This window comes from Neltuma alba, unplaced genomic scaffold (assembly GCF_004799145.2).
Source record: "Neltuma alba isolate B1F8T4 unplaced genomic scaffold, ASM479914v2 tig00000105_pilon, whole genome shotgun sequence".
NCBI lineage: Eukaryota > Viridiplantae > Streptophyta > Magnoliopsida > Fabales > Fabaceae > Neltuma > Neltuma alba.
Window position 1 is genome coordinate 807465 of NW_021631921.1, and position 19733 is coordinate 827197.

The 19733-nt window shown below is 34.8% G+C and overlaps 1 protein-coding gene and 1 pseudogene across 1 annotated transcript; one reads left to right on the forward strand and one right to left on the reverse strand.

Moving 5' to 3' along the window:
* The first annotated feature begins 899 nt into the window (after window positions 1-899).
* Window positions 900-2068, forward strand: LOC114743433 (NDR1/HIN1-like protein 13). Its single transcript, XM_028931677.1, has one exon. It carries the CDS (start codon window positions 977-979, stop codon window positions 1802-1804), a length of 828 nt encoding a protein of 275 aa, XP_028787510.1. The 5' UTR covers window positions 900-976; the 3' UTR covers window positions 1805-2068.
* An 8363-nt stretch (window positions 2069-10431) lies between these two features.
* LOC114744713 (nitrate regulatory gene2 protein-like) lies at window positions 10432-19480 on the reverse strand (annotated as a pseudogene).
* Between the last annotated feature and the right edge of the window lie 253 nt (window positions 19481-19733).

The window sequence follows — 19733 nt, forward strand, 5'->3', positions numbered from 1 at the left end:
AATATTTTTTCACATTTATTGTTGTATGATTGTAAAACATCTTACTCGATTTTTTTTCACTGTTCTTAATTTTATCTGGGCGAAAATATTTTATTATATATATTAATTTAATTTTAGGAAGCAAAACTGTCACAAATTTTAATGTCAAAATTAAAAGGAAGACTTCGAGGATTGTTTTACTGATTATATGGAAAATTTTAAAATTAATACTCCTTCTGTCCCTTATTGTAAGATCTAATTTTTTGAATAGGTTTGTCCTTTTTTATAAGATTCTTTTTGAGTTTGTCTGAACATTTAATACATTATTATCTATTTTACCTCTAGTTTAATATATTTAATATATTCTGTTTTTTTTCATTTATATCACTATTACTCTCTCACATTTACCCATTTAGATATAGGGATATATTTGACTGTTTTTTTTTAAACCGTATAATTTAGTTAAAAAATTCTTATAATAAGAAACAGAATGATAATTATTTATAAATTCTTATTTTTAAATGCAATGACAAGGCCATCGTACGGATATAGCCTCATAACTCATAAGTCATAACGTGCACCTCACAAACATGACAATGAAAGGAACAAATAATTCTCCCAAATCAACCAGCTTTGAAAACTAACATTTAAAACTAACTCTCTCTTTTTTATTTTATCAAAATTAATAAAATAAGTTATCATCAATGTGTCAAAATAGAAAAATAAGTTATATTTAAAAAGATATTCTTGTAAAATTTTTAATTTTATGGAAATTTTTGCAATTTCACTAAAAAATTCTTTATTTTCACATTCCACATTTACCCCTATCACGCATATGATATTACTTCGTGTTCCCCCGGTCCCGGCGTCACGCGGTTTCTTCTCTTTATAGTGCTCACCCCTCTTCCATTTGATCAGATCACACATTGATTTACTCTCTTTCTCTTTCAGACCTTTCAAATTCTCTCATCCTCACTCGTCGTCCCTGACTTACTCAATGGCTGACCGAGTTCATCCGCGCGACTCACCTCCCGTTTCCGGCGAATCCCAGCCCACATCTTCTCCGGAGCGCGGCGTCCCCAGGAAACCTTCTCCGCCGGGGCCGGCGAAGCCTGTTCCGCCTCCACAGGCTGGAACCTACGTCATCCAGATACCCAAGGACCAAGTCTACCGCGTTCCTCCGTCGGAGAATGCTCGCCGCCAGAGCCACTACGCTCGCCGGAAGAACCGCCGCGGTTCTTGCTGCTGCTGCCTCTGCTGGCTGATCGGTCTCATCTTCATCCTCATCGTCCTACTCGGTATCGCCGCCGGCGTTCTATACCTCGTTTTCCGTCCGAAGGCACCGGACTACACAATCAACAGCATTGCCGTCAAAGGAGTAAACCTCACATCGTTAGCAGCCTCGTCATCGGCGATCTCACCGGAGTTCGACGTCGCCGTTCGCGCCGATAACCCAAACAAGAAGATCGGGATTTACTACGAGAAGGATAGCTCTGTGGAAGTGTACTACAAGAAAGTGATGCTCTGTAACGGCGCCTTGCCGGCGTTTTACCAGCCGTCAAATAACGTCACGGTGTTTCAAACGGTGTTAAAAGGATCCAACATTGAGCTGACGACTACCGATGCGAGGGCTTTAGTGAATGCACAGAGCAAACGGAGCGTGCCGTTAACGTTGAAACTGAGAGCGCCGGTGAAGATCAAGCTGGGTTCCGTTAAGACATGGAAGATTACTGTTAAAGTTGACTGTGATGTAACGGTAGACAATCTAACGGCGAACGCTAAGGTGGTTTCAAAGGACTGTGATTACGGCGTTGATCTATGGTGATTATGAGAAAATATTCTGTGGAAGGAGCTGCTTGGGTATAGGGATAGGATGAACTCGTTTTGGGGATTACGTGTTTGGCATTATATTTGTTGCTTCATAGGTTGTTATATTATTATTATTTGCACATAGATCTTATAAATATATTATTCGGGATAGAATAATACATTTGATGATGATCGTTCATCACGCTTGATTTGGTTCATTGTGATTGTGATTTCTTCCTCCTTGGTTTTTAATTTTCCTTCGTATATTAATTGGTTTATATATGGATGGTTGGAGTAGAGTTCACCAAAATGCTCTTATTTTAATACTCTTCCGATCCTACTATAAGACTCAATTCTTGAGTTGATTTTGGTTCTAAATATAAGACTCATTTTTCATATTTATCAATTTTCTCTAAATTACTCTTATGGATGCTCCCTCAACTATAATCAAGTAGAAAAGGGAGAGGGGTACTAAGAAAGATGATTATGGTGTTTTAAAAAAAATGTGTCACTTTTCTTATAATTAACTAACTTACCTAATTTTTTTTAATCTGATCAAATTAGTTAAATGGGTCTTATATTAAGAATTGGAGGAGTAATATTTTTTTAAAGAACACATAAAAATAAAAATAATAGTTTAATATCATCCTTCCAAATCTAACCGAGAAAACACTTCCAATAAAATAATTTCCTGCATTTATTGTCAAATCCTAAGGTTTAGTTCACTTGCTCCATATTTCATGAGGAATGTGAATGAATTCTCCCAGATTGAAGAGGATAGAAATTATTTGGAAGAAATATATATAAGCACTATTAAAATATAATAATCTTAAAATGGTTCTTTAAAATATCTTAATTCTTATAAAATATGAGACTTATTTCTGTTGAGTCAGAAGTATTAATGTTAAAGTTTTTCTAACAAGTACGTTTTCAGATATTTGAACTTATGTTTTTCTTTTTACGAGAATAAAACTATTTACCATTTCAACAAGAGAGTTTGAAATTAGTTGTTTTTTTGTTAAATGATCTAACCATTAGTGGTCACCATCTTAGATGTTATCATCACTAGTTATTCTTTATTAAATTATTGTTGTCATTGATATTTGGTAGAAATTTCAGTAAAATTAATTGTCACTATTATTGTTGTCATTTGATAAACAGCTTTTTAATTCTAATTAATGGTAGTGAAACGTGCTTTTAAATACTTATATACGTAATGTCAAACATGCACTAAACTAAGATTATTATTTTGTTTTTTCAAACTAAAGACATTAAGATGATTTCGCTACAAAATTTAACCTCATACGAGTTTTTAAATATTCACAATGATTAAGACATTTTGCGATCATTGAGATTTGTATATTCGGAGGTGTTTTTGTGTTTTCCATTTTTCCTATGGAAATTTGATTTGAGAAAAGAAAACAAACATATATTTGCGGACATACAAAAGTTCATTCATTTTGTAATATTATAAGAAGTTTAAATGAATTAGGTTCCACAAATTCTGACATATGTTTTTTGTGATATGAAATGTGAACGGCATTTTTTTTTTACCAATTTCTCTTATCACATTATAATCTTATGTTCTTTTTTTTTTTCAAAGTAGAAGCAAAGATTAGTGTTTGGCAGCTGGATGTCTATATTAACGAGTCTAAGATTGGGCAAAATGAGGAGAAAGTCTACAAGTTGCTGAGTCATGTTTGGATAGTTGGAATTACATGTACATTCTCTGACTAAAATGGAAGGTTGAGTTAACTTGTAAGCAATCTATTCTCTTGTACCTAACCAGACATACCAAGTTGTATGACCAAAAATTATTCATGGCCGGGAAATTTGCCAACAAATATAATAATATTAATAATTATTTTTTTTCCATAGTAATAATAATATTAACATTAATGTAATCAATAGTGTTATTTTTTATAAGTAAAGTAATCAATAGTTAATTACAATCTAATGACTTACATGTGTGTACTAATGCCTGTGGTACATTAGTCAAAAGACTCGAATGAGTTCACATAAAAGCAGACAAATAAAATGATGATGCCTTTAAATATATGTACAATGCTTGTGTTATTTAATTATAGTTAATTTAATTTATTTAAACACAGAAAAGTCAAGAGAGGACAAAAAAAAAAAAGTGATGCTAGGAGCCTATGACAGTAGCAATCGGACGGTGTATTACAAAGTCAAACTAATAATGAAAGCATCAAAGGAAAAAGTCTACAATTTGCTGATTCATCAATATTTGGAATTTATTGCAGACGGAAGATCCTGGGATATAATTTCAGAATTTATGGATCAAGGTTTTAAATTTTAGAATTTTAAAATTTGCATCTTTCAAACATAAATTGTTAGGGGCTGTGTCGGAGTCGGGTGAAAAGATTCAATTTCTCTTGAATAAGATTGGGTACCCATATGAATTAGCATTAAACAAATATTATATCTCTTTCTTGATATAAGAGTTAATTTCACGTTCAATCTGGTTTTTAGAAGTTTTTTTGGATAATAGTTCTAACAAAAATATGTTAATAATGGTATTTTATGAAAGACAATACTATTTATTATAATTAATTAATTTAATTAATTTTTTTAATCCATTCAAATTAGTTAATTATCTCCTATACTACGTCCTGTCTTAATTATTAGATTTAGCTTATAGATTATAAACAAGATTTTATAATTAGGACCGGAAATAATATTAAGAACCAAAGGCAGTGTGATTTTAGATAATTACTCGTAAGATGTTTATAAGGAAAATTAGAATGAAGTAACTGAATATAATGATATTTAAAATCACATTTTTTTGAGAAAATTGCAAAAAAAAAAACACGCTAAAAATTAAAAAATTGCACACAAAGACCTATTTACAAATTGTTATCAAAACCCATACTAATCTTGTAATAAATCCTTATTTAAAATTTTTCTATTTTAGCAGTTTTTTTTTTTTTTTTGCGATTTTCCCTCTCTCTCTTCCCCCCCACCCCCACCCCCACCCCCACCCCCACCCAATTTGAATTGATAGCGGCTGATATATGGGTGCGTTAATACTGCACCAGCAGTGTAGAGCTGAAAGATGGGAGGAGAATATTCGAATATGAGAGCTTGAAGCGAGCTTTCAACTTAACAGTTTGAGATAAGAAGATGAAGATGAACGGTAGTTAAAACTTGTAACTACCATTTGATACGAAACATTAAAATGAGAAATAAGGATTAGAATTGAAATTGAGATTGAAAAAAATTTACTAAAAAAAATATTTAATATGAAAGATTACTTATTATATGGGATTAAAAAAATCCATGCATATGAGATTAAGGCATAACATGGGGGAAGTAGTATTTCCCAACTCTACCTTTATAGGTTTGCCTAATCCCTTATAACAAGCAATTACTTGTACTAAAAACTTTTGGAAAAATTGTAAATAAAGACCCCCAATATATAAAATAGCATTCAAGGACCCTGAATTTGAGAAATTGCTCACAAGGACCCGGTTCTAATTTGCAATTATGAAATCATGACCAAATTACCAAAATACCCCTCTTTAATTTTTTTTTTTGAAAAGAACACCACTGCCTTGCTAGAATCCGATCGCCGGCACCGGAGCTCCGCCACCCTGGCTGCTAGCCACTGGAGCTCCGATGCCGGCGGCCGGATTCCGGCCATTGCTGGCGGCCTTTTTTTGTTTTGTTTTTTAAACTGTTTTTTTTTTTTTAAATTGGGGGGAAGTGAGGTTGGGGGGATTTGATCCCCCAACCTAATGCTTCCCAAAATTAAGAATGACCATCGAGTCAACAAATTTTTGCTAACATTATAATACAAAAAAAAAAATAAGTTAACTCATTTACTCTTGTTCCAAGTGATAACAACAATACATTTAGAAATAACAAGATCTGATTGTAAAATAACACGTCTGGAATGAAAATTTAACAATATGTTTTTTTTATAACAACAAATTTTGTTGCAGGTGATAACAACAATACATTTGAAAATAACAAATTCTGATTATAAAATAACAAGTTTGGGATTAAAATTTAACAACACGTTTTTTTTATAATCAAAACTTGTTATTTCCAAATATATTGTTGTTATCACCTGAAACAGAGTGTGTTGTTATAAAAAAAACGTGTTGTTAAATTTTAATTCCAGACTTGTTATTTTATAATCAGAACTTGTTATTTTCAAATGTATTGTTGTTATCACCTGCAACAAAATTTGTTGTTATAAAAAAAACATATTGTTAAATTTTCATTCCACACATGTTATTTTACAATCAGAACTTGTTATTTCTAAATGTATTGTTGTTATCACCTGGAACAAGAGTAAATGAGTTAACTTATATTTTTTTTGTATTATAATGTTAGCAAAAATTTGTTGGCTCGATGGTCATTCTTAATTTTGGGAAGCATTAGGTTGGGGGATCAAATCCCCCCAACCTCACTTCCTCCCAATTAAAAAAAAAAAAAGTTTCAAAAAAAAATAAAGGAAGGCCACCGGCAATGGCCGGAATCCGGCCGCCGGCATCGGAGCTTCGGCGGCTAGTAGCCGGGGTGGCGGAGCTCTGGCACCGGCGGCCGGATTCCGGCGAGGCAGTGGTGTTCTTTTTTAAAAAAATAAATAAAGAGGGGTATTTTGGTAATTTGACCATGATTTCGTAATTACAAATTGGGACCGGGTCTTTGTGAGCAGTTTCTCAAATTTAGGGTCCCTGATTGCCATTTTATATATTGGGGGGTCTTTATTTACAATTTTTTCAAAACTTTTTTAATGATTTCTTTCAATTACAACCATAGTCTCTATCCTTCATTGTCAATATTTGGTACCAAATGAGGCGTGTAGGATGTCTAGATTAAATGTATAAGATTGAAGTTCTCACAAAGTAGGAAACTAAGGTTTGAATAAAAATTGTTTAAAAGAATTATTTTAAGAATTAGAGCTTTAAAGATAATTTAATGGCAGAAAAGCTTAATTCAAATGGAAAAAAAAGAAAAAAATTACTAAAATTATTTAATTGATAATAAAATTTGAAAAAATTATGTAATTATTATCTTGAGTATTTAACAAAATTTATGAAAAATTTTATTTTGCCAAAAAGGAATTAAGTAATTTTAAAGCTAATTTCTGGATTTAAAGGGGCTATATTTTTCAAGGAAAAATAGTTAGAAACTAATTTTTGAGATGAAAGTTTTAGAATAATTATTTCATAAGTTAAATAGGCTAATTGAGAAAGAAAACCCTATAAAATATTAAGGATTAATTTATAGAATCAATGCCTTTTTTTTTTTTTGCAAAATTCAAGAAAGTATTTAAAATTTTAGATAAATTATTTTATAAGGCAAAGAATTTAATTGCGGAAGAAAATTCTTCTAAAATATAAATTATGAAGGATTAATTTCTAGAAATTATTGGGTGTTTAGAATAGTAAAGAAGGGATATGAGGGTGGTGGAGATATAAGAAGCATTACAAGCCTATGATAGGGGTTAGGCTAGGTGAATGGAGTGAAAAAACCCAAATGCAAGGTGAGATGAGTGAAACAATTGTATCCTTGAGTGGCCTTCTATGCTTTACACACCTTGTTTAAATAGAGTACTTTGATTAATTTCCTCGTATCAAGGTATTCTATGGATCGTGATGCATTTGAAGGTTTTGGTTAATTAAATTGTAACACTCATGCTTTTGAACTTGCTCGATTTCTTTCCTCTATTGGCCTTGGTTTTGTGAACTAGCTTATTGTTGTGAAATAGAGTGAAAGAACCCCAAGTACAAGGTAGAGCTCTATCACAAACTGGTTTTGTGTTGCTTGAACTTCATTCACTGTCATAATTTTGGTTTGTTGTCACTTGAGTTGATATAGTCGCTATGATTGTGGCATTTTTGTCGTTAAAAGTGCTATACCGGACCCATTGTTGTCATAACTTTGTTGCTGTTGCAAGTGTTGTTTTAAAATATTTAACTGTGGATTGTAGTTTGTGGTTGAAGAGATACGGTTGTTGTCATTTAAGTTGATATCTTGGCTGCCATTGAATCATCGAGTTGTGTGATTTGCGTTGCTTGGGACTCATAGTTCTGATTACTACTGTGGTTTACTGTCACAAAGCTGTTACTGACTGAATTTTGGAATTAAGCAACTTTTACCTGGGAAAACTGTGTGCGCACTGCTGTTAATTGGAGAAATTTCATTTTTTCTTTCAATGTGTCCCGCCCATAAATCTAAAGTCAAATACTGTTAGTATTTATCAAGTCTGATTCATAAGCTGACTCTTGAGTGAATTTTGTGTGCTTTGAATGCACTGTCTGAACTTTGCGTTTCAATGAGTTCTGTGAATTTTCTCCTCCCTGGTTCTTGTTTACTGAATAACTACTGAACTTTGGGTTCTAATGCTGTTACTCTGAACTTTGGCCCTATGAAATTGTTGAGTCTGAAAGCTGAGTTACCCTCAATTATGATTCTTTTTTATAAGGACTCTTGTTCCTACACCTTGTTGAAATTTGAACATTTGAATACTAGTATCCTAATCTCGCAGTTACTGAGTGCTCCTCTGGCTTGCCCATGCAATTGTTCATGAACTAGAAATACTTGTGAAATATGTCCCTAAATTCTGTTCTGACCAGCTAAGACTCATTTCAATTTCCCAACATGATGGCTGTGTGAATCATATTTCTGAGTTGCTGACTATGTTTGCTGGCTGGCGCTGCATTTTGAAGTTTGATCTATCTCCATGTCTTCCAACTTTGTTTAACCAATGGATATTCACTGATTCGAACTTGCTGAAACCGGGGAAAAAAAAAAAAAAAAATCATTCCCTTGCTTGGTTTTAACTCAGTTCATTTGAGCTTGAATTGACTGATACTTGCTTGCTCATAAGTGAGTTTGATTAATTGGGGGAGTTGATTTTGCCTCTTGCAACGTTCATTAAGCTGAATACATATTGAATCTTGAAACCTTGAGTTGTTAGAGAATATTTCACTTGCACATGTGTGTAATTAGCTGCTGAACTTAGTACATTTTAGCTATTGGTTATGCAAACTTGGTACATTTTAGCCACCGGTTATGCACATTCTCTTGGAACTACATTTCTGAACTGTATCATCAACATTTCACTGAACTACTCAATTATGGTCAAGTTGCACAGCAAAACATCTCCTGAACCATATTAAAGGTCAAGGCTCACCTTTATACTGTGATAATGGTTCTTAGTTTTCCAAGCTTTATTTTGGGAAAACTGATTCATTTTGTACAATGGATAATCACAGGAGAGGTTGAAGAAAGACCATGAGGAAAAAGAACATAACAAGAAAGAAAAGGTTGATGCTCACCCATTAACTATTATAATGGTTCTTGGTTTTCCAGTCTATATTCTTAAAGACTAATCCTTTTTATACAACTCATTGTTGCTGGAGAGGTTGAAGAAGGAACATGAGGAAAAAGAACACAAAAGGAAAGGAAAGGTGATCCTTGCCTATAAAGTGGGCTTATGATACTTTGATTGGAAGATATCATATAAATTGAAGGAGCCTCTGCTGTCTTCTTATCTTTGGGAGTATCTGCACAATCAGTATAGAATACAAGCTATGATTGTTTCCTGTTCTTCTTAGTACATTTCTGAATTACTATTATTTTGGCATACCAGTACAATTTCAGCGCTTTTGGTTATGGGCAAAGCGACAAAAACCATGCATATAGCCCTAATTTTCTCAAATAGTTTATTGATCGAATATGAGCATGGAGAGGAGGCATGAAATGTAATTGAAGTCAACACTTCATTTAGCAAATTAAACTCCTCGTCACTGTCATAATTCCAAAAGATATTGACTAAAAGACAACTAGTTGTGGAAAAACTCGCGAAAATATATGAAAATGGATTCTATTGGCTGAGTGGTGACAATGCCTATTTCCATTAGTTCCTAATAGTTTGATATAAAAAATAACGAATGCAAGATTAAGAGATAAAACTTATTGACTGACTCACTTTTTTTCCCCCCTGGAAATAGTCGCTTTCTCGATTTTTTTTAAAATTAAAGTCGCTTTCTTATTATTAATTTTATAAAAGTGCCGCACTCTCAATGTGAAGTAAGAAGTTGACACATGCTGTACAGAAACTATACTGAATCGATCATGATACATATATGATATATCCATACTTCTAATTTTGAAAAATATAGGATAGGCACTTGTACAATACATACTTTCACCGGCTCTTAATATAAGAGTTATATAACCGATTTATAGAGATTTTAAAAAAACTGATTAAGTTAAAAAAATTAGTATGCTCGTTATTCCCAAAATACTAATTTTAACACTCTTAAAATACGCAGTACACATAAAAAAATATAAATTTAGATTATAGTGAATACTTAAATTTTATTTTTATGATCAAAATAAAATTTTCTAATAACTCTCACATGTCCGTAGAGAGTAGTAACTTACACGTTACCCTCCGACAGTTTGCATAGAACGAGACCTGTTAGCAGTTATATTCCTTACCCAACACTCCACTTTCCCAAATAAAATCACCCAGTATCCCTAAGGAAGCTGGATAAAAGGATGTGTTCCAAGCAATTCTCTATCCGACAGAGCATTTTCGAAGTTCGGTTCACAAGGATACTGATTCACAGCCAGCTATCTTAATGCAAACACATATAATTGGAAGTTGAACCGAAACCAGGAACCAGAAATGTAACATGTATTAAGATCTGAGCAAATTTAAGGAATTCCAGTCCCCGTGGTTTGCAAGCATATACATACATGAATGAACAAACAATGAGTGGAAGTCCTGCCTAGCATCCTCTGTTTACAAAATGAATTAAACTACCATTGAAGGCCTAGAAGAAACTTGTGTCATCAATTTAATTTTCAGAAATAAGCAACATCATATACGACTAAAAAATTTTAAAATAAACTCAATATGGTCTTGCTATGATTATGGTCAACAGTCCATTTAAATCACAGCATGACTATATTGATGAGCTCCTTTGTTCCCCCCACACAAAAAAGGAAAATAAATTAAATGATAATTATTTTTCTGGAGACCAAATTGATGAAACATGCATCTTACCGATATGATAGTTCATTCTGTACAAAATTGGCACTATACAAGTTCTGTCTCTTTGCATGCATGCCTCTTCACTCTTATCTATCATGAACTCCTCAATGCAGTATCTATTGGTTCCGTTTTATTGTTATAGGAGGAAAGCAAGCAAACCCAACCAGCATCTTTATTTCTTACCTTCCATCACTCCACGTAAAAATGCCACCTCCAATGGACTGGCGTCTGAAAGTAAAGTTCATTCACGTGTTCGACAGAATTGTCATGCAAGTTTTCTCATGTCATAAAAGATTTTTTCTTGTGATTAGACAGCTTCAGATTGTGCCTTCGATTGGTTGTCTTGAGGTTGAGAATTCAAATGGCCATCTTGAGACATGGAATTACGTCGACAGTAATGAATTTTAGCATCATGAATCGCTTGTTGAAGTTCGGCATGCATCTTAACACAACACCCAGCAAAATTATTTAACTGGCCAAGAAATCTGATCAAACTTGCTCGAAACCTATCAAAACCTGATACCCAGTCCTCTGAAGCATCATCTCCTAATAAATTGTCTTGAGACTCACTACCAATATCAGCCTTCCAAGTTGTTGTATGAGGATGATTTACTCCTTTTCTATGGTTCTCCTTGACGTGGCAAAAACCGGGCAGTTTCACCCGCTAAACTCTTTATAGAATCTGTAACATCCTTGGTAGGTAATTCCTTGAGCTTTTCCAGCCAGAAACCACAGGTGGCATATATAGGAGGGCCAAAACTTTTCTCAGTGGGGGAGTTTGATACCTTCTTTTTCTCTTGGATGATTTTTCTTTAAGCAGAACACATTTGCAAAGCCATCCATTTATGGACTCAAGATAAGACTTTTGAGCCTCAATCACTTGGCAAAACTTGATGACAGAGAGCGGAGTTCATTTTCAAGATAGGCAGTTATCTGCCTCCGTAACTCAGATTGCATGGTCGTTCTAGCATGATTATTGTTATAGGCTGCTGATATGATCTGAAACTGACGCTTGTGGCATTCGAACATCACTTCCCACATCCGATTTAACCTGCCATCAAAGTGAAGTAACAGTTAGAGCACAAGCAAGAAGTTTAAATTAAAGATACAATATATATATATATATATAAACAGTATATCTCGTGACATGAGTAGCCTATTTTATCCTAGTTATCCAAATAATATGAGAAGATCAGAAATACTGCATCAGTATGTTACAAAGCCTGCAATTTAATATCATTCATAATTGCAGATGAATGACAATTTGCTGCCTATGAGAATTCACTTTTCTCTTTCCCCCCTCAGAGTTCTAGGCTGTGTCTTCCCTCATCATTCAATTCGTCTCTCTTTCCCCCTCCTTTGTTTCTATCTTACTCCTTACATCCTATCCTGTTTGCAACCATTGCTCAGTGTGTGCGAGTGTGTGTTGCATCAAATATACATTATGCAGACACGTTTAGACATCTTCACTCTTCACTCTTAAAGAAAAGTCAGCAGTGATCTTCTCCCTAGAGCAGAACTCTGGACCCCATGCAGAATTTTCCTTCTGACCTTGAAGAGCAAAGAGTAATAAAAAGCTATTAATTGCGGCAACTGGGAAAGGAAAATGCGGAAACTAGTCTCTCACACCAGAATTACGTTAAAGTGTTGGCCTATTTTTCATTTTATCTCACAATTAAAACTGACAATGAGCTTATAAACATCGTATTTTAAATTTTCAGCTGGATGATCAAAAATTAATAGCATACAATTTCAGTACGCGGCCTTTTTAAGCTTTTGATTAAGTTTGCATTTGATAATTCGTAGCCTTTATCAAAATATTTTCTGACAAAAAGGCTTACGGCACAGTTCTTACAAATGTTATTATCAAATCTAAATATATAATGCATCATAAAGCCAATTCATGACGGCATGAAACATGCCCTCTGACCAAAAAGAAACCAGAGTCATACCCTTCAATCAACTCCTCAAGTTGTGGCTGAAGCTCTTTGTCCCTTAGTTCCTCAATCCTCGTTGATATAGAGTCTATCCGGTGAATTGCAACTCTAATTCTTGAATGTAGATCCTTGACTGTAGCACGCGTTTTATCAATTGTAGCAGTCTTTTCTCCTTTTGATTCCATGTGTCTCAAGGTTTTGCACTTCGTGTCATATTCCTTTCTCACCAACCCACTCGCCTGAAACGCCCATTGGAAATGTTAGTTTGATCTCCAGCTCACACTTGCTAATATGTTTAGAAAATCCACATCAAACAACTTTTCAAGATCTGATCCAGTCTGCTCCATCAAATGCATGATAATCAACATGCAGCTGCACTTATCATCTGATTATTTAGATTTCAGCCCAACTCCAAATAGGCAAGCAACATACCATAGTAATGCTCAATGCATACACGGTTCAATAGCTGTGCCAAATACCCAGAAGAAGCTTGAGACAAAATTTAAACAACATATTACTGAGATCTCTCCGACAAGCAAGTCAAAATATTAGGAGGCAACATCAACACAGCAAAAATGTTGATGCTGCAATGAGAAAGGATAATTTGTTTCGCTTCTCAAAATTAGGTTAGTACTAGAAGCATCTCCAAGAATGTTGTAATATCAAAATGAAAGTAGCATTGTTTACATTGATCGAGTCTTAGAAATCTTTCTGGAGCTGTTAGGCCACTATATGAGCCCATCTAATTTTATTTGCAAACCATGTTATGTACAATCAACTAGCCTCCCTCTGCTTTAGTTTGGGATAGGGCTTTCATAGGTTTCCTACCAGGGGGAGGCAAAAGGGAGGCATATAAGTCAGTAAAAGTGACACAATCACTTCATCCCCTGTTTTTACATGGTTTAAAAGCAGAAAGCTGTCCGGGTGCTCATCTCCGTGGCTTAGCATGATATATTTGCGTTATTGATTACAGATATTAACATATAGAATTCACCAAGCATTTGTCTATAAAAAGCGAACTTGATAGAAGTGTTGAAGCATATGAGGGAGAGAGAGAGAGAGAGAGAAGGAGAGTGCAATGAAAAGCCTTTCATTAGAATAAGATGAGAGGAATATCACGCAGATTTCTCAAGTAAAAGATTGGCAGGATGGAGTCCTCACACATTTGGAAATTTTTTTACAGAAATTTACCAGAAAACCTTGCTTTCCAGTTGCATTAACTATATGAAAATTTTATACGTCAGAAAAATGTTAATCTACCTATAAGCTTAAAACAGATGAACCTTCTTGAAATTTCTTGTTCAGTTTAAAAAATAAAGTCTTCCCCTTGGCCAATCCTCACTTTCTCCATTTTGTTAAGAAATAAGCTAGCCCATAAATTTTGGAGAAGGTCAAACTATGCATTTCAGAGGTTTGGGAATGGCCAAGGAGCGTGGAATTCTGTAGAGATGTAAAAGACCGGAAGTTGAGCCATTTCTCTTCTTCTTCTTTTTTTAAAATATAAAATTAGAAAGGCCAGCAACAGGTTGAAAAGAAAGTAGTGCCATTTCAGATTATTTGCTTACCAACAGATACAAAATCTTCAGGAAAAATATTGTAATGTACAGTGCAATCTGGGAAGTGATGCTTGGAATCCAAAACCTACTCAAAACTGAGAAACTGAAGTCTATAACACAATCTTGCCAGTAAAGCAGACTCGCCCAAAAAAAAAAAGGGAAAGAGAAACAACAGAAAAGAAAAGGAAATGGTCACTCATACTCTATCACCATATCAAGTAACCACCAGAAAATGATATATATAACTCCGACGCTTGGATAGAAATTAAAGTTATTTCCTCTGATCCCTAATATAAAGCACTTTTAACTACTTCACTGGAATTTTTTGGGAAAAAAAAATAATAATAATAAGTTAGCTGCATAACTAAAATTGTGTAAAAATTGCTTTGATTTCTATCTTTACCCCTGCAAATGCCGCAAATTTGAAAAACATGTCTCTATTCCCTCACTGGAAATTGAGAAGGGAATATTTGGAATAAAGCAATTAATGCTCCACAAACATTTGCAAAGCGACTTATATTTGGGACCATGAAAGTATTTTAAAAGACAGCCTGTATATGGGACTGGAGAGAGTAATACTCAAGAATAGGGGAACATGGAAAGACAAGACGAAGGGGAGAAAATGAAGAATAAGATGCCTTCTTTAAATGCATTAACCATACATTGTTCTGACTTCGTTACCTGCTTTGGACTTCTGTTGACAACTTTTCCTTTTTAAAAGTAGAGAAATGAGATGCCTTCTTAAAAAAAAAAAAAGAACCTAACTTTTCAACTGAGAAACACATGGTGTCTGTTATTGTGCAGAATGTAATGTTTTCCTTTAAAAAAATAACAATCATATAAGCTTCTTTTTTCAGTCCAGTATTTGACTAGGTAGATAGGAGGCTCTCTTAAGCCTAACTCCGATAGCTGCTCTTCAAGGTATTGCTTGTCAACGCTTAAGCCAATTAAAGGTTTTGAAGAGAGAACTTCAGGCCCTAGTTTAAGATCTAGAACCACACTTCACAACACTCTATTACCAGAATGTACCATACAGAAAATAAAACGAACACAATAATTGCTGAAAACATAAAATACACACAAATACCTTCACTTCGTCAAAAAGCTTCCTTTCCCATGCATATAGTCTATCCAAGGTTGACGCGTGACTTCCAGAATTCATACAAAAATTATCAAAGAGATTACTTGTGACGTCCTCCATATCATCTTTTGAGTTTGCTCCTAAAGGATTCCTAGATGAAGAGGATCTAGATGATGTTGTCCTATGCCATGTTAAGTACTTAACCGAGTTTTGAGCAGGTTCTGGGAAGATAAAATGAGAGAATTAAATATTGAAATCCAGAAACAGATATTACTTAACTCTCAGTAATCTCTCCAATGCTAAATCAATGGCAGCAATGTTAGAACATTTAAAAAAGATCCAATTAATTTAATTTTCAATGTATTTTCCTTTTTTTCTTTACTTAGATAAAGTCACCAAACTAGAGTAACTTAAATAAACCAGAAGATCTCTAAATGGAAATCAAGGGAAAAATGATTTAAGAAAATACAACATATGCCTTTATTATGAATTCTTAAAAGTGGACACTTTTACAACGCAAGACCAAAAAGGAAAGTTCCTTACACATGTTCTATATAGATCAACGTTATCCAAAGTGAGTTATACTTTCACTAATAGTCTGGAGAATGAGAAGAAAATGCTACTTTATTATACTCAAAAAGAAGAGAAAGATGAAAAATATGTTTTTATAACACTAAATAACAAAAAGTTGAAAAGAAAGAACATCATTCATATTTCCTTACAAACTACTTACATATACGATAGTATAGCCATGGTGAAGATTCCAGAACACCCCATAATTTCTTCAATAAATTCCAATTTACCTAGGTTTAGCAATAGAATATAAATAATTTCTATAATGGAAAATACGCAGTATAAAGTCCTAAGGAATACTATCTGAATGATGAAGCAGCCATTCATGAGAAATTGCAAGCAAAAAAGGTGAGAAAAATACCTTCTGTAACTTGACTTGGGTCTTCACCACACAAGAAACATGCCTTCCAAAATGAAGATGTCACAGAACCATCTGCAAAAATAAAGGAATCTCTTATTAGTTTACTGACCATTTCAGGTATAAATGAGTAAAGCAGTAATGGAATACATATATTCAAAAACCTTAATATCCCTGTGACTGTAAGCTTGAACTACAAATGTTTTTTAAAACACAAGTAAAAGAAGATATTTGGTAATGTAAATCTACCTTGATCTGATAAATGAAGTTACACAGGAACTATCTGTAGGATATTATCTTAAGAAGTCATGCTAACAGGTTGCTGCTTACAAAAATATTAAACGCATTCTTTTCATCAAAAAGCATAACTTCAAAGGGAAAGCGAATGCCATTGAAATCTTTAGCATAAGTTGATACAAATATATTCACATTTCCAAATTACAAAACTATAGCTGATTTATATAATCAATGCTAAAGTCACACACTAACAATTCCATTGTATTTTAACATTATGTTCATAAAAACTAATCATATGTATATTACCCACATGATAAAGACAAACAGAAACGCACGAAAAAGATAGTTTTCTTTGTTTTTTTGGGGGGTCCGGGGTGAGGAGATAGAGTTAGGGAGAGAGAAATTACTTTCTTTTGCAGGGAACATTGGACGAAAATGCAACTTATTTGCTTCAAGCATTCTTGGAACTTCTTTACCAGATTCAGAAGCCCTTACAAACAGAATTTCAATTTCTTTCATGCTTGAAAGGAAATCCTTAGGAGCAACTTTATCTTCATTGTGATTTTCTTTTTCCACTGGTTTATGTATTGCCTTAGTAAGGATAGCCTCAGTGGATGTTGCCTTCAATGGTGATACGCTAGCAGAATTGCTCTTCTCTCCATTTGTATGTTCTTCAGAAAGTTGATCCCTGGTCACAGGCTTGACTGTGGTGGGTACAGTATCATCATCTACATTGTCACCAACTCTATTATTAAGATTTTCAAATCTTCGAACTAAGGTATCTGTGGCAGGCTCCTCATCAAACTCATCTTCAGATTCCTCAGAGTCTTCCCTTCCATGGCAAGAGATCTTCTCTTCATCGTCTTCCAACTCAGGAATTCCTTCCTCTTCCCTTAGTCGTGTTATATCATCAGCATTCCCCATATCTTGGTACATGGCTTTCCCTTCTTGAAAAGAAAATTGGTGGTCAATAGGATGGTAAAGACCAAAGAAATCCCATGGTGAATCTGCAGCAGGAAGAGAAGAATCTTCAAATGCTGACACATCTGCCCTGCCAGTAGAACGTGGCGTGGCACTTTGTGGAGTACCTGATGACGCTACTACACCTATTATGGGTTCAGGTGGTTTTTCTTCAACTTTTTTAGAAGAGCTGCTGCCAAATTTCATATGATTTGCCTGGAATTTACTAGAGATAGGAGGAGAGGGCACTGGAGAGAAGGTTTCAGCTGCATCTATTCGCTGTGACGCAGATGGTGAAGAGAATGAGAGGTGGGACAAGGTCTTCTCAGTTAATGCAAGTGGCTCTGGTGTTGCATTAGTGGAAGTGTATAATGAAGACTCAATTGGTGCTTCAGGTTCAGTGAATTTTCTCAAAGCCGTTCCAGTATTTTTCAGTGACTGGACATACGAAACATGAGCAGCTGCTAATGAGCATCGGCCATCAAGTGCTTGCCTAACAAACTTCTTCCTTTCACGGCAGAGCTGCAGTGCCTTATCATCCTCCATTTTAGAGCTTGAGGTTCCCATTACTACAGAGTACAGACCTGGCTTCAGCTTTTTCTTTGCATAGAATTGCAGGGAGATAAGCCTCTATCTGAAAAGAAATTCAATATCAAACATATTAGAGAAGCAATGAGGCATCAACCATATGATAGCAGACAAGAGAAATAACCTGTCAAGAATTGCCAAAAGAAAAAAGAATTAAAAAATGCCCTTATAACCACATAAAGGATTCTAAAAGAAAACAAACAAGCAGCTGCATCACAATTAAAGGGTAAATGGACATGATATGGTCAAACCCAAGAAATGTCTTCATCAATCTTAATCAGGATACATGCAATCCAAACGTGTCAGACTGATAGCATTGAAGAAAACCCTAGTTACTGAAAACATCACACCACAAATCGCTGAAGTAAAACCATCCAATCTTCAAGATATCACATTAGAAAAGGGGAATCTGACCAATTTCCAAACAATTTTGTGGACCCTATAACATCTGGAAAAGAGGAGGGTTAAGGGGGAATAGAAAGGAGTAGAAAGGAGTAGGAAAAGGGAAAAAAGAATAGTTGGAAAAGCCCTAAATAAGAAACATAAGGACCAACGCATGAAATCCGATAGCATGCTCCAATTATCCAGTATTTCATACTACCAGAATACAGAAACTAGTTGGACATGGGTGGGTGAAAATTTAGTACTTAAAATCAAAATCAAGCCCCCCCCCCCCAAAAAAAAAAAAAAAGAAGAAGATCCAAACTGCCGAGTGAAAAGGCAAAGGAAAGCTACAAAATTTAAAACGAACTTTCACCCACTCCTTTTCCTTTTCCCTTAAGCATGGAACAAGAATCGAACCTACAAAAGGTATCAGATTGATCATCACTGCACACCGACAAAACCGGATCTTCTCCCTATTAAACCAAGCGCTCCAGGTTTTTGGTCCGGAGAGATTACACAGAGGGGGCGAAAAAAGGAAGTACAGTAAAGTCCCAATGGGAGTCACAATACTTGCAGACGCAGTAAGCAATGAAATAAAGCAGAAACACGCATTGAAGAAGAATTAGAACAATTTTGAGTAAGGGACAGAAAACTCAATCACAAATCGGTAGCCGAAAGCTGGGAAAACCTCGAGAAATTCCAACCCGTTGAATAAAATTCAGATACAGTTCGGATAGCAAGAACAGGCCGAATTCCCCCAAAAGCAAGAATTAGAGTGAACCCAAAGGTTAACAGAAAAAGAATTAGAGAAAGGAATTCAATAAAGTAGGGGAAATTTCAGCGTACCGAGGCAGCAGTGAATCAGAGTAGCACGCCAACAACCTGGATTTCAGCGAAGACGCATGTAAGAGAATCATTGACAGAAATAGATTTTAGAGAGAGAAAGAGAGAGAGTATTTACAGGGGGGCGCGAGAGAGAGAGAGAGACTAGACTGATAAAGAAAGAGGGAGACGAATCTCTCTTTCGGTCCATGGCCACTTCCATGCAAAACGCACATAGGAACGCAGACATCTTTGGTGTGAACAGTGGAGCCCATTTCGGCGGGTCCCACTTCTTAAGCTGAGCTGATTGCCCTCAGGAAGCGTGAGGCTCACGCGCTGAAACGGTTCATTTGTGAGAAAATTTCTTTTGTTGCTTTCTCGTAAAAGCATCGAGCCCCACTCCACA

What these genes read in the sequence shown, in the direction of transcription:
- LOC114743433 (XM_028931677.1), top strand. Translation starts at nt 977, where the DNA reads ATGGCTGACCGAGTTCATCCGCGCGACTCACCTCCCGTTTCCGGCGAA.